Here is a 15,334-nt window from a genome sequence, read left to right as displayed (position 1 = left end):
AACATACATGCCTCTGGATAAATGAGATCCACTCAAGAAACCCAGACTGGAAGATCCATGGCTTCAGAGGAAGCGATCTTGATTTCACTAAACACAGAACCATTGCTCCTAACTAGTCTCGAGACCATAACAGCAAGAATAACACAGAGAAATAAGATTAAGTTGAGATGTAAAGGGAGGAGTTTAAGCCAATCATCAGCAGTCTTGTGGCATTGTCTAGAATATAGCTCCCTCTTTGTGAAGATATTTCCCACAACTGAATTTTGGTACTGGGAGGAGTCATGTTGGATGTACTCCATGTAACGTATAGGCTGTCACCCAAGAGGTTTACCAAGCAAGCAGGAACTGAGGGCTCAGTTTCTCATCTGCATTGGCAAATAAATATTTTTTTCCTGATAACTGTTTGCTGTAGCAATTCATATGAACATATCCTGCAGTGTGGACTCACACTGACAGTGTAGTTGCCTTGAATTGTGGCTGTAGGTAAAAAACAAAATTGAAGGAGGTGTTTTTCTTTTCTGGTGTGTGTCACAGAAGTACGAGCTCCTTTTGTTCTTGGCCCAACGAAACCAGTGAACATGCAGTAGAGCACAAAATCAGTGAACACGTAGTGCTATGCAGCTCATTTGGAAAACAACAGAGATGATGTTTAGCATGTTAAGTTATCACATGCAAAAATGTTTGCAAAATGTTTCTATCTCATTGTGGCAAGCCACATCACTCTGCCAGTCTGTGTGTGTAATGACAGCTCTTTGCCAAGAAAACATCTTTTTCATGGTGCTTTGGCACTCCACACCACAGAAGTGGCAAACATGCTAGAGCCAGGGTCCTTGAAGGAGTAACTTCTGCATATCCGCTGCCCACAATCAAGGTCCCTGAATTCCAGCTGGAATTCCAATGAGTGTCAGCATTTGAAAGGCATTATTCTGGGTTTAAGGAAATAGCATTTTCCACACAGTGCTATTGGTGGGTTAGCAGTTTGGTAGTACATAGCCACACAGAATCATTGAGGTTTGAAGAGACCTCTTGCTGTCATCTAGTCCCACCTCTGTTGCTCAAACAAGGTATTGTGGGTGAACCCTGACAGGCAGCTAAGCACCACACAGCTGCTCACTGACTTCCCCCTGAGTGGGATGGGGGAGAGAACCGGAAAGGTAAAAGTGCAAAAGACTATGGGTTGAGATAAAGGCAGTTTAATAGGTAAAGAAAAAGCTGCACATGCAAGCAAAGCAAAATAAGGAATTCTTTCACTGCTTCCCATTGGCAGGCAGCTGTTTAGACCTTTCCAGGAAAGCAGGCCTTCATTACGCGTAATGGTTACTTGGGAAGACAAACAGCATAACTCCAAACATCCTCCCCTCCCTCCTTCTTTCCCTCAACTTTTATTGCTGAGCGTGACACCATATGGTATGGAATATCGCTTTGGTCAGTTGGGGTCAGCTGTCTTGGCTGTGTCCCCTTCTAGCTCCTTGTGCACCCCCAGCCTGCTCACTAGCAGGGCAGTGTGAGAAGCAGAAAAGGCCTTGATGCTTTGTAAGCACTGTTCAGCAACAGCTCAAACATCCATGTGTTATCAACACTGTTTTGGTCACAAAAGGCAGCACCGTATGAACTGCTATGAAAAAAATAACTCCATCCCCGCCAGATCGACTACAGTCTCCTTATTCCATACCATTTACATCATACTCAGGACCCACGTCATCCAATACACCCTCATTAATCACCAACCCCTTTTCTGTCTTTAGATTTACACATAGATATCATTCCCTTAGTCTTTGGGCCACTCCTGTAAAAATACCCATAACATGTCCGTAAATTGGCCACTGAGTTCATTTAAGTCCACGACTTGGGTTCTGTCTGTTACAACAGTCACTCAGGTCAGGAGAGGTGTTGTGTTGTGTGGAGTTATTAGGCACCCAAGGCATGACTCAGGCTGGGTCACTGCTGCACTTGCACTGCTTCTTGTGAGGCTCGTTGTCTGTTGGTTTGGCTGGTTCCTGCTACAGTACTTCCTGTAACATGCAACTCAAATAATGGGTTACAATTTAAACATATATCTATTGCAATCTCCATTCCTGCTCCCTTTAAACCAGGCCACAGGGCTTAACATTGCAATGAGCTCCTCCCCTTGCCCCTGCTCTGGTGTGAGCTTTTCCATTAAACGTAATCCCTTAGGGGTGTACCTTCTCCAGCTTGGCCTTTTACCATGGGCCACAGTCTCTTCAGGGACATACCCGCTGCTGCAGCTTGGACTTACCCACAGCCACAGATGCTCTGAGATGTACTTGCTCTGGCATGGACTTATCCATGGCCACAGATGCTTTAAGTTGTACTTGCTCCAGTGCGGACTTAGCCACAGGTCACAGTCCCTTTGACTTGAGTTCATACTGGAGTTCCAGCCTGTCCAGTACAGCAACACAGGAATAGCAGTGATACCCTGGCCACCTGCCATCCCAGGTTCATCGCCATTGCTGTTAGCAAAATGTTCCCAGGCACAGAGGAGTAAGATGATAATTAGTACAGCAAACAGCAAAAGAATCCACTAACAAGCACTAGATTAACGTACATTAAGGTAAGCAAGACCTGTGACAAGCGCAGGAGCCTGCCAATTCATAGTTGAACAGCTGGAACAGGTATAAATTTGGTCTAAGACACTCCAATCAAATCCAATGTTATCTTGAACCCTTTGAGCTCAATGGTGGGCACCAGGAAGGATTGTCGTGGGTGAACACTGACAGGCAGCTAAGCACCACACAGCTCTCACTCACTGCCCCCCAGTGGAATGGGGGAGAGAATTGGAAGCATAACTGCAAAAACTCATGGGTTGACATAAAGACAGTTTAGTAGGTAAAACAAAAGCTGAGCACGCACGCTAAGCAAAATAAGGAATTCTTGACACTGTGCAAGCACTGTTCAGTTGGAGTTTCTTTGTGAACACTGATGCCTCCATCTCAGCCAATTTTAAAGGGAGCCTCTTCAGAAGAAACTCAGGCCATCTTATTGTCACAAATATGTTTAAAATGTGCCAAATGATTCACTCCCTAAGAGCAGCTTTTTCGTTCTTTTGACTATAGAGGAACTTCCAGAAGTAGCTGAGAAGGGAGAAAATGGAGAAATCTACGTTACAGTTGTACAGAGCACAGTATGAAGACTAAGATCAAATGGCCAAAATTAAAAATGCAGTGGGGTGAAGTTTACCGGCGATTCATGAATTTGTTATCTGGTACTGAAAGACACCACCCCCCCCCCCCCCCTCACATTCAGAACTCCTTTTTGTGAGAGGAAGACACAAGCCGTTTTATCTCATCCATAATCTTCCCGCTATTGTTGTATACATTCAACCTTGCTTTCTCAAGGAGGTCTTTGATGTCTTCCTTGGGGAAGAACATGGAAAAAGTGTGAAACCTCTTTCTGTATTCTTCTATTTTATCTAGAAAAAAGGACAATATATGTAAGTAAATGCCAAACAGAATACTACAACATCATTCAAGAAGAGCATGGACTTAAGGAAAACATTAATCCCTGAAGATCTGCAAGTTTCACATACAAGTTCTTTATCACATTAAGATCCTGCTGCATTCAGTGAAGAGAGAGGAGATCAATCAGAGTCTGGGGGTGGCTCTTTCATCACCTGCTTTATCAGCTGTCTCAGAGAGGAGGATAGGTCTCTCTCTGGACCTGCCTGTTCCTCACCAGTAACTATCAAGAGAAGCAGTGGTAAATATCCCAGACTTGGGTACTCTGGCTTCCAAATGTAGTGCCTCCCCAGCTCCTCTTTAGGAGAAGGACCACAATTTAATTACACTGATTCACAGAACAAACCAAGAGTGTAAAATCCTTATAGCTCAGGACATACATCTGAGAGGGTATGTTAATGCTTGTGCAAAGCTTCTACTCATTGCACATAGAGGCTGCCCTGTTCCTTTTCTTCTGTGTCCATTTGTGGCAGCAGCACTGAGTAAAGAAGGACTCCGGAATGCATGACACTGGAAGTTGAGAATATGAAATGCAAATATACAGAGACAAAGTTGCATAGAGTATGTGTTACCAGAACAATTCACGCTGTTGAAGAGTGGAAAGTGCATGACTGTAGGGCATGACTTGTCTCCTCGGAAGATATAGCAGTCAGAAGGGTGGTTCTCATCCATTTCCTGATTCTCTATCTTGGGAAATGGGATACTGTTTTTCTGGCAATATGTAGCTGTTTTCTTGATAGTCTGAGACACAGAGAAAGATGTCGAAATTAAAGGGAATTGGCATCTATAAAACAAATCTGAAAACCTCACCAAGTTCATAGACTTTCTGAACAAATTTTACTTTCCAAAGCAATCCCTCCTGTTGCTCTACCACGCTAACAAAATTCAACACTCTACCACTCCAACAAAATAAAAAAACTTGCTCTGTGTCACTTAGGTGGATCTGACCATCAAAGGGAGACAATAACTCACTTGATTCAAGGCACTCATTAACTTTAATGTTGGCTTGGTTTTGCATGAAAATATTGACTGGGTTAAGCATTGTGTTGGGAGCTTCAACAAAGTGAGATTTTCTGTGGTGTCCCTGAGAAATATTGCCCCCAACTGTTCAGGAGCTGAGAAGAAGAAACAGCCTTTGGGTCTTTTTCACTCTCCTCTGAATGGGTTTGCAATGTTCTGTTCTAGATGGCACAAGGGTTGTGAACAGCAGCCACTTTATGTAAGCTTCCAAGGGTGAATGACATCTCACACAATTCATTCCAACAACACCTCCACAAAGAATGCACTTCACAACCAAAGATGGGGCCTTAGGCACTAAGAACACTACTGGCTTCTCCCATAGACAGGCACTTACTGACACTTTGGTATTTCTGTCACCCCAAAAATCTGCCTCAGGGCTTAGATTCTACAGTTTTATCCCTTTTCCTTATTCACCATTGGGAAAAGGTTGAGTTGTATCTAAAGACATGATGACTCTTGTAGCCACAAAAGATACTGAAGACTTCTCCCAACATCTTCTTGGAATGATAATAATATTCCTGAAATAGTAATAACATTTTGAAAGCTTAGCAAGTTCTTTTTTAACTCAAGCTTTCAAAATTCATCCCCTAGACATAGATCATAGAATCACACAATCATAGAATCACACAATCATAGAATCATTTAGGTTGGAAAAGACCTTTAAGATCATCAGGCCCAACCATTAACCCAGGACTGCCAAGTCCACCACTAAAACATGTCCCTAAGCACTGCATGTATGCATTTTTAAACACTTCCAGGGATGATGGTTCCACCATCTCCTTGGGCAGCCTGTTCCAATGCTTGATCATCCTTTCAGTAAAGAAATTTTTTTTCTAATATCCTTTCTAAACCTCCACTTTCAAAACCTGAGGCCATTTCCTTTTGTCCTATTGCTTGTTATCTGGGAGAAGAGACCTACCGCTCCCCCCCCCCCCCTCCTTCCCCCCTTTCAGGTAGCTGTAGAAAGCAATAAGGTCCCCACTGAGGCTTCTCCTCTCCAGGCTAAAGGATTGCTGTTCCCTCAGCTGCTCCTCATCAGACTTGTGCTCCAGACCCTTCACAGGCTTCATTGCCCTTCTTTGGACATGGTCCAGCACCTCATGTTTAAACAGAGGCAATTACAGGAAAAGTATTGTACACTTACCCTAATTTGTAATGAAAATTGTTCAAAAAAAGGGAAAGGAAATGGAGTAGATTAAGTAGAAAGAATTTACGTGAAGGGAAACTGAGCAAAATTATTGCAGATACTGATATGAGACCTCCTCAAAGGTGAAAGATACATTTTGCTGCAAATACTGCCTGTCAGAAAGTGTTCTGCCATCTGATAGGGGCTTCTCTTACTACTAGTAAGTGTTTCTGCTCTTCTGCCTTGGAGAATTAAATTTTCCAAACCCCTTTTGCTTTATTCTTGTTGAAGTGTGAGGTAGTGAGGACCAGACCCTTCCAAGTGGCCATGAGCTCCATTTAACCTCAAACCTGGTCCTGCAACCCCTACATGAGCTATGTCCTAGGTGCACTGTTCTCCTGCTCAGCCACAGTCATGCCTGTGCCTTTAGTCCTCTTGATCTGGGCCCTGACCAAAAGGCTGACTTCCCAGCTTAACCCTGGAATGGTGTCGTCACTATGGACCTGCCCAGCAATCACTGGACTGGTTACCCTCAGCAGACCTGATCCTTACCTGCCACTAATCCTGTTCGATATTGACTTCCTGAATTGATCTTGGACCTGCCTCATCACAGCAAACTTGCCTGATCATTCCAACCCTTCATTGAACCTGACTGCCATCTCCAAGCCTGCCCTGGTTGATGCACTTGGATCCTGTGAAACTGATCACTGGCTGGCAAGGCCCCGTCCTGCCTGCTCTGTTACCATGCCTGGCTTCCTTTCCCTTAGGAGCATCCAGCCCTTGGTAGTTAGCTCAGGCCCTCCTGAGCCCTGTGACAAACACGTGGAGCCTGACCCACACCTGTGCAGGACCTTACCACTGACTCCTCCTGAGGGCTGAGCCTTGACCTGGGCTCTGACATTCCCACACTGCCAAGCTCCTACCCATTCCCAGGATCCTGAGTGATGTCTTTCCTCAAGCCTGCCAACCCTCCAAGGCTTGCCAGGGGCAGCCCTGAGAAGCCCCTGCCCCACCTTCTTCACTCCCAATCTGGCCTAGACCCCAGCCAGAACACCCCTATCGAATCCCAAACCTCTTGTGCCATGTTCTCTTCCCAGTTGCCAGACCCTGCCCTGGCTCGGGGTCCCCTGAAATAGCCTGCTAACAGCTGCAGCAATGAAATCGCTCTACAGCAAGGCCCTTCTGAACCCAGACTTCCCAAGCATGAGGACACACTTTGTTGGGAGGGGAGACTATTGTCAGGGTCCTGAATGCACTAATAGGTCTCAGTGGTCCTGGGGCCTCCAACCGTACCCTTCCCATTGGCGCAGGGGCCTCACTGATGTTGTACAAGTAGCAGTGGTCAGCTCATGCATGGATGTGCCTGGCCATGGACTCCACTGATCCACACCCTGGACCATGGACTAGCTTCTCTGCTGGACCCTGGACCTGCCTTTGCACCATGGACTTCCCTAATAATCTGGACTCCTGATTGACCCTGTCTGCCATCTTCAGACCTGCCTTGCTTGTCTCTCAGGTGCTGCAGGGCTGGACCCTGGGTGTTGAGGCTCCTGCCCTGCTGGTCATGTTACTGAGCCTGGCACCCTGTCCCTTACAGAGGAGCTGGCCCTTGCTGCTCCCTGACAATCTTATTTGTAGTCAAGTGGAAATGGGCGCTTGGAGAGATCAGTTAATCTATTTTCAACTCCTACTGTAAGATGCCCAGAGGAACCAGAGCCTCTGGATACAGCTGCCTCCACTGTCCCTAAAGTGACCACACTGAAAATACCCAGAGAAGCAGCAATCTGAGACATCTCAGAACGTTTTAAATTCTTATGAGACACTACACTTAATCAACTTGAATCAACTTCCAAAAGAAATTCCAGATCAAACACTGTGTTTGGAAGGAACAGAAACTATAGCAAGGAATGGTAATAGTTATGTATAGTGTACCTCCCCCACCTATTTCCCCCAACAATATGGAAGAATTCAATGTCAACACCATGCTTCCTCGTCCTGGTGAGCAGGAGCAGGATGAGGTTCTCCTTCATGAATGTCAGCCACTACCCTTAAGGAAGGAGTAATATCACTTGCCCACAGAAAAATTCTAGTCAGCCCTAAGGCAAAAAAAAGGATGGTAAGAAACTTGTAAGCTTTCCCTCCTGCTGCCTTGATGCACCCTTGATAGCCTGACAGCTTGATAAGCTTGCTAGGTTATTATACAATGCCTGTGAACAAGACAGACAAAATGGCTCATGTTCTACAAGTATCTGTTTCTGCCAATTGTCTAGAAGAGAAGCCAAAACAATGTAACAATCGGCATACCAACCTGCCAGAATCCATTCAATCTTCTTTGAAAATTGCCTTGACAATGATTATAATGCACTTCTGTAGTCCCCAACCCAATGACCCCAAAGGAGGTTCTCCAAAGCCATAACCACACATGTACCTCAAAAGGATCTCCAGAGCTGAAGTCAAAGGAAATTATCAGATCTGTTCTCCGCTGTGCTCGAAGGACCAGAGGATAGGCAGAATTTATTGCCAGGCCAGCATCAATCAAAGAAATGATTTTGTTTCTGACCAGGTAAGAGGGTTGAATGTTAGCTAATCAAATGAAAAAAAGCAATGAGATTTCATAAAGACATATATGAATGAATACACACACACACGAACACGATGGGCCCCAAAAGGAGTCCATTGGTCTTCACTGATGATGCACCCCAAGAATGTATTGAAACTTGTCCAGCTGTATTCTGCCAAGAAGAATCCACATCCCTCTCTCTCTGGCTGTGGTCCGTTGCAGACCAGAATTGCTGATGGGCTTTTTGAAGATCAAAAGATCACATCCCTTGAACTATGCACCCATAGTGCTAATGTAAGATCTTTGAGAGGAAAATGAATGCATGAGCCAGCTAGAGATCATGACACCTAACTGTAGCTGTCTAAATGCAGGTTTCTACTTATACACTAGGTGCCCTCGCTTACCTTACCATAAGTGAACATCCAGCTAGGGCAGGGAATGGAACCTAGAGACCAATGTTACTGCTCATGCATCAGGAGCACAACTCAATTTCATTAATTTAGCTGTCCAGTTCCAACTCCTTAGGTTACTTCTTGTGTCCTTCAGGTTCTGCTCCAAAAGGGTACAGGGGTCCTATAGGTCTTCCAGCTTAATGCTGTTGTCCTTTGTACACAAGGTCAGTTTGTGTGATGTGAGATACCTGTGTTAATGTGATATAATTGAGCTTATATATCTGCAATGATGTTGCAGATCTGGATTCCAGTAGTGTGAAATAATTCTGTTCAAGACTAGCTTATTTGCTGCTCATAATGGGTTGCTGTTAAGAGAGGGTGAATCCTGCAAAGAAAAGCTGCCTCTTTTAAACTTTTTAAAACTCACTATTTTAAGCAGGCAAATGGCAAAGACTGTTTTCTTGGTTTAACATCACACAAACACAGCATAAAAGTTCTGCTGAACCCCATGCACTCTGCCCCATAGATCTAGTTGGATAGCATAACCATTCTGTATTTTCTGAATATAAAAAAATCATGATTTCACTGGATTTTCTTACAGCACTTGTAAAGGAAGTTATTAGTCGTTCCCCATTTCCAGGTCATCACGCATCCAATTGTTTTAAACATCATCCTAATGACATCCTGCAGTGGTCCTGGGAAAGACAATAAATTCAGAACATAGCTGATTCTGGAGAACCTCACTTTTTTACTGGTGTGACAAAATCTGGGGGACATGTGTTATGTAAAAGAACATATGTGCAGATAGCGTACAGACAGCCTGAGGGCCAAGGCCTGAATGCTTCAGAAGAGAAAGAACCACACTAGTTCGAATAATTAACACCAAGCAATGGGATCTTAGCACAGGTGAAACAGATTTGAATAAGCCATTCAAGACACAAACTGTGCAGGACTTGAGCCCTACACCAGCTAGCACATTCACCAGTGCTGTACAAGAGTGAGGCCTGAGCTTTTGTAGGCCTGTTACAGCATTCCTGTGGTTCAGAGGAATGGCTATTTCTCTTCAACTTCTTTCCAGCTGAAAGTGACCTGAGTGAAGTGAGAGCCATGATACAACCCAGTAGAATGACCTGTAAGAGGTGGGGGGTATCAGCTGAAAGCCATGAGAACATCAAGATATCATGAAGGAAAATGTGAGATCAGCCCAGTAAAAGAATTTGGAGGACTGTACTGCACACAGAGAGACAATCCAGGCCTTATCTGTGAAAATACTCCCTGGAACAGGCATTGGAGAGAAAAAAGACTTGTCTGCAGTGCCCAGCTTTAATCTCAGAATACCGGTCAGTTCGCTCCAGAAGGAACTGGCCAAAAACTTCCCATGAACTGTGGCTGATGGAACTAGGAGAGCCCTGGATCTAAACAGGTAATGTACCAGCTAAACATGACAAATGTATTTGAGGAATTTCAGTGTGAAATTTTACTTTGCAACTCATTTGTGTCTTGCTTAGTCCTTTTCCTGCTCTCTTTGATGCAAATCCTAATAATCCTCATGTCACCCACAGCCGAGCCTATTAATTATTGAAGTGCAGGCTAAATGAGTTCAGTTTATTGAAAATGAGCTTCCGTTTAGATAAAAGGACAGAAATGCTAATTAGCTGCCAAAAAAACCCCCACAGCAGGAATGGAGTTGCCTGTAAAGAAAACCCAGATTTGTTTTAAAACATCTAAGTTCATTACTTTTTGTTTCATAATTTCCCTAGCGATAGAAGTTCCAAAAGACACTGGATATGAGGGCACCGTAGGTGTCCAACAGCAATCCACTCAGTAATCCAGCACCTGCAGCTGCCAAGATCTATACTTCATCAGTTTGGCATGTCTGTGAAGTCTTGCTGACAGCACAGGCTCAGTCAGGAGCAGATAGATGGGAAACAGTGATTGTTCAGGATTAGGCTTCTGATTTTATTTACTTAGGCAGGCAGATTCTAAGTGCTTTCATGAGATTTAGAAGCTTTGTGAATATTGGAAAGTGGTCCCTGGATGAGAATATCACTGGCACGTATTCTGCAATATGGTTTTCACCCTATCTTCCTACAGTGGCTGTACCCAAGGTTTACACTGGAATTTAAGTTCACAGAACTCCAAAGCTGGAATTTTTCAAAGCACATACAATACAAAAAGCAGTAAAAGATACTGAAAAGGGGATAAACTTGCCTAGGGAGTTTCCATGGGATGATTGTAACTCTCCTTCTAGAGTACCTTCTTCTCCAAGATGCACTGAGGAAGATCACATGGAAGAAAACACAAAACTCAGTCACAGTGAAGAAACAGATGTCAACCTACAGGGCAAATTTTACTACAAATGCAGGTGGGCATTTCTACCTGGGATGGAGAGGGAATCATTGTTGTGATAAATATTAATGTACAATACTTGCCTCTCAATTCCTTTTCTATCTCTTTGTCCAGTTCAGTACAGCTCTCCATTCTTTCCTCCCTTGTTTTCATTGCCCAAGTATTATGCATTTCAGTGCACAGTTGGTAGGATGCACTTTTTGCCCTGTCTTCTTAAAGAGAGAGAAAAGAAGAAAAGGAAAATACGAGAATGCACAATGAAGAAATCACCATTTGTAAAACCAGACTACTTGGAAATCTCAGCATCATTCACTTGCCTGACAATATATTCAACAATTTCTTGAAGACTTCCTTAGGATCATTCCCACTTACAGCACAGAACTCAAGGTCTAGTAGAAGAAGAGCAGTCTGATATGCCATGACGGTATCTGAATTACTCTCTAAGAAAAATAAAAGTTACGTCAGAGTGTAATTTATCTTACCAAACATCTGATTAGACAGTAACTGACACATGAATTACTGAAATGTAGTCCCTGCATTCAATGAAATCTATAGAAACACTGACCTCATTCCTCTTATCCTAAATAAGTTGTTTAAACTGATGAAAGGAACTATGTGCCAAAGTGAGTATTTCTCTCTGTTGACAATAAAAACACTTAACATGGAACATACACATCTGGACAGCTGCACAACCATACCAGGATTCAGATAGCCTTTGTGTTCATCTTGGAAGAGAAGTTCCATGAAACAAAGTAGTGGAAAGAGGAGCAGAAATATCTTTTGGTGTAAATGGGAATTTTCCAATAAGCCTCAAATACTTCATTCCCATTTTGAATTTATAAATAACTACATAAAAGAGTAAGAAATGTAATGATGATTTGAGCGAAGCCTGGTGTGATTTCTTCCAGTATTACCAAAAGAATACTGTGGTAATGCATTTTGTGTTTCAGTCATTAAAATTAAATTTTCTATGTGAACATTTCATAGAATCACAGAATTACAGGATCATAGAATGTCTCAAGTGTAAGGGTCTCATAAGAATAATTGAGTTCAACTTTCTGCTCCTCACAGTACTACCTAAAACTTAACCATATGACTAAGAGCATCATCCAGATACTCCTTGAACTCTGATAGGCTTTGTGCAGTGACTGCTTCCCTGGGTAACCTGTTCCAGTGACCAACCACCCTCTAAGTGAAGAAATTTTCCTAATGTCCAGTCTGAATTTCCTCTGATGAAGCTTCATTCCATTTCCTCATGTTGTATTGCTGGTCATCAGCTGGTCACCATCCCTGCTGTCCCCATGTTTCCCAGGTGGAAAGATCAACTGTATTGCAATCTAGAGCTGGCACTCACAGGCAGTGTGGACAAGCAGGAATTTTGGACCTGAATGTGTGTGTGAGCCTTGTATATGTGTGGTGCAGGCTTCACTGGTACTCCCTGGCCACAACAGCAACATGAGAGTGCAGTAACATCACCTTCCCAGAAGCCTATTAGTAAAGTACATCTAACATGAGTGAATTCCCTCCAAAATGTCAGGGTGGTTATTTTAGTTACATGTTCAAGATCTCACAAATCATTATGTGTATGAGAGACAAGGAAGCCTGGATTTCCTTGTGCCTGGCTGACACTCCTGTCGGTCCCCTAAGGAAAAGACGGGTCAAGCAGAAAATAATGTTAAATTTAAAAAATCATTAAAAAATAAAGAGCAAAGAAACTCACCAGGTGCACATGAGGAGATGCCTTCCTTTAACTGAAATATTCTTTGTAGACACTCTTGGAAGAAATACAAAGATAATCAAAATAAGACTACCTCTTCCAATAAAATAGTCATCGTCTGGCCAATGAAAGACATCAGGAAAGCTAGCCATGTACCTAAACATAGATGGACAAGTGCTATTTCAGATTCCTTGGAGAATCTCACCTGCCCTGTGGCTGACACTCCAGAAGAGTACTAATCTCCTGGTTTTTTTGTTCATCACTCATAGTTTTACATTTGATGCCTCAGATACCTGATGACATCTCAGTCATCTCTATTATTCACCCAGCAGTTTTGATAGCCTCCTATGTCAAAGTTTAAGATATCATCTCTGATGCTTCCACATTACAAGAAATATAATGTGAAGATCAGTCCACATTCACTGACATGATATTTAAACTTTCCCCTGTGATACTGGCAGAGATCCACTTGACCAAAACTGGACTTCAACAGTCCACACTCATGCTGCCATAGTTCTATATTCAATGGAGCAAGTTTCATCACATGTTTAAACAGGTATCTAAATGTATCTGTGAAAAGCACCTGTAAAGTTCTTTTTTACTTATGAAAAGACCTTAAGGCGAGTAATTTGAATGTTCATAACAATGCTATAAATGTTAAAATGACATGCAAGCAGCAGTGTTTTATTTTGGTCATTTTCAGCTGAGGTTGGAAGGGACCTCTAGAGGTCATCCAGTTCAGATCCTGTGCTCAAAGCAGGGTCAGATATAGCAAGTTATTCAGGGCCATATCCAGCTGGGCTTTCAAAAAGTTCCAAGAATGCAGGCTCCATTGTTCCAATGTTCAATCATCCTCACAGTAAAAATGTTTTTTCTTATGTTTAAATGGGATTTCTTGTATCTGAATTTGTGTTCATTGCCTCTTGTCCTTTCAGTAGATATTACTGAGAAAAGTCTGGTTCCATCTACTTTGAATCCTCCCATTTGGTATTTATAGAAATGGATAGGATCCCCCTGAGCCTTCTCCAGGCTGAACAGTCCCAGGTCTCTCAGTCTCTCCTCATATGAAAAATGCTGCAATCCCTGAATCATCTTTGTGGCCCCTTTCTGGACTCCCTCGCATATGTCCACATCTTTCTCATACTGGGGAGCCCAGAACTGGACACAGTACTCCAGGTGTGGCATCACCAATGCTGAGTAGAAGGGCGGAATCACCTCCCCTGAGCTGCTGGTGATGTTTTTCCTAATGCAGCCCGGGATACCTTCAGCCTTCTTTGCCATAAGGGAACACTGCTGGCTCATGTTCAACTGGGTATTTACCAGGGCTCCCAGGTCTTGACTGAAAAGCTGCTTTTCAGCTGGTCAGCCCCCAGCTTGTCCTGGTGCCTGGGTTTATTCCTCCCTATGTGCAGGACTTTACATTTCCCTTTGTTGAACTTCATGAGGTTCCTCCTGGTCCATTTCTCCAACCTGTCAAGATCGCTCTGGATTACCAGGCAGTCCTCCTAGTTTCATATTATCTCTAAACTTGCTGAGGGTGGGTGCACTTTGTCCCATTATCTGAGTCACTGATGATGATAAAAATATCAGACCTAGAATTCAGTCCTGTAATACACCACTAGTGCCTGGCCTCCAGCTGAACATCGCGCTGCTGAACATAAGTCTCTGGGCCCACAAATTCAGGCAGTTTTTCAATCCACCCCACTGTCCACTTAGACCATAAATCCTCAGTTTGTCCGTGAGGATGTGATGGGAGACACCATCAAAAGCCTTACTAAGAGGACAGTAAACAACATCTGCTGCTCTCTGTTCACCCACCAAGCCTGTTATCTCATTGTAGAAGGTTTTCATGTTGGCTAAGCATGATCTGCCCTTTGTAAATCCATGCTGACTAGTCCTCATGGGATTCTTATCCTTAATGTGTTTGGAAAAGTCTTTGAGGAAGAGTTGCTCAATCACCTTCTCAGGGACTGAGGTGTGGCTAGCTGACCTGAGACTTCCCAGATCCTCCTTCCTGCTCTTTCTGAAGACAGGAATGACATCTTCCAGTCATCAGAAACCTCTCTCTATTGCCATGACCTTTCAAAAATGGTTGAGAGTGGCCTTGTAATGACATCAGCCAGCTCAACCAGCAACTATGGGTATATCCCATCAGGTCCCACGGACTTGTATATGTTGAATTTGTTTGCATGTTCCTTAACCTGATGCAATTTGTTTACTTGTTCCCAGGGACAAGGAACTTCCTTACTCCAGACTCCCCCACTTGTCTTAGGGACCCGGAGTTCCTGAAGTCCACTCCAAACAGTAGAGTGAGGCAAAGGCTGCACTGAGTACCTGAGCCTTTTCCACATCCGTTCTCACCAGGGCTCCTGCCCCATTCAGCAACGGGCCCACATTTTACCTAGTCTTCTTTTTGCTGCTGCTGAACCTCTGAAACCCCTTCTTGTGGCCCTTCAACATCTCTCACCAGATCTAGTCATGCTTGATGGTATCCTTGGTGCCCACAGGGCAGGAACAGTGGGGGGTGATAACCAGAAGGTCACACACAAGCAAGAGATATATCTACAAGGTCTCCCAAATTCAGGCCCCCAGCAAGGAGTGAACCTCCCTAGGCAAGACGTGAGACTGGCAGATGGGTGTGTCTGTCCGTTGCAGCGCAGAGTTTCTCACTCCTATAACTCATCACTTCCTTCA

The 15,334-nt window shown here is 43.7% G+C and overlaps 1 protein-coding gene across 1 annotated transcript in view; it reads right to left on the bottom strand.

The window, feature by feature from the left end:
- Positions 1-1,177: 1,177 nt before the first annotated feature.
- PLA2G4C (phospholipase A2 group IVC) overlaps positions 1,178-15,334 on the bottom strand; it is a 31,283-nt gene continuing 17,126 nt past the window's right edge. Inside the window, exons 10-17 of the mRNA XM_055805895.1 lie at positions 12,644-12,697; positions 11,237-11,363; positions 11,007-11,128; positions 10,786-10,848; positions 9,174-9,269; positions 8,051-8,205; positions 4,049-4,217; positions 1,178-3,430 (exon numbers count right to left, since the gene is read on the bottom strand). Coding sequence (XP_055661870.1) covers positions 3,261-3,430; positions 4,049-4,217; positions 8,051-8,205; positions 9,174-9,269; positions 10,786-10,848; positions 11,007-11,128; positions 11,237-11,363; positions 12,644-12,697 — 956 coding nt within the window. The 3' untranslated portion in view covers positions 1,178-3,260. The remainder of the gene's footprint in view (positions 3,431-4,048; positions 4,218-8,050; positions 8,206-9,173; positions 9,270-10,785; positions 10,849-11,006; positions 11,129-11,236; positions 11,364-12,643; positions 12,698-15,334) is intronic.

This window comes from Falco peregrinus, chromosome 5, assembly GCF_023634155.1.
Source record: "Falco peregrinus isolate bFalPer1 chromosome 5, bFalPer1.pri, whole genome shotgun sequence".
Classification (NCBI taxonomy): Eukaryota; Metazoa; Chordata; class Aves; order Falconiformes; family Falconidae; genus Falco; species Falco peregrinus.
Note: the sequence above shows the minus strand (reverse complement) of the source record. Positions and strands in the feature narration are given on the sequence as shown.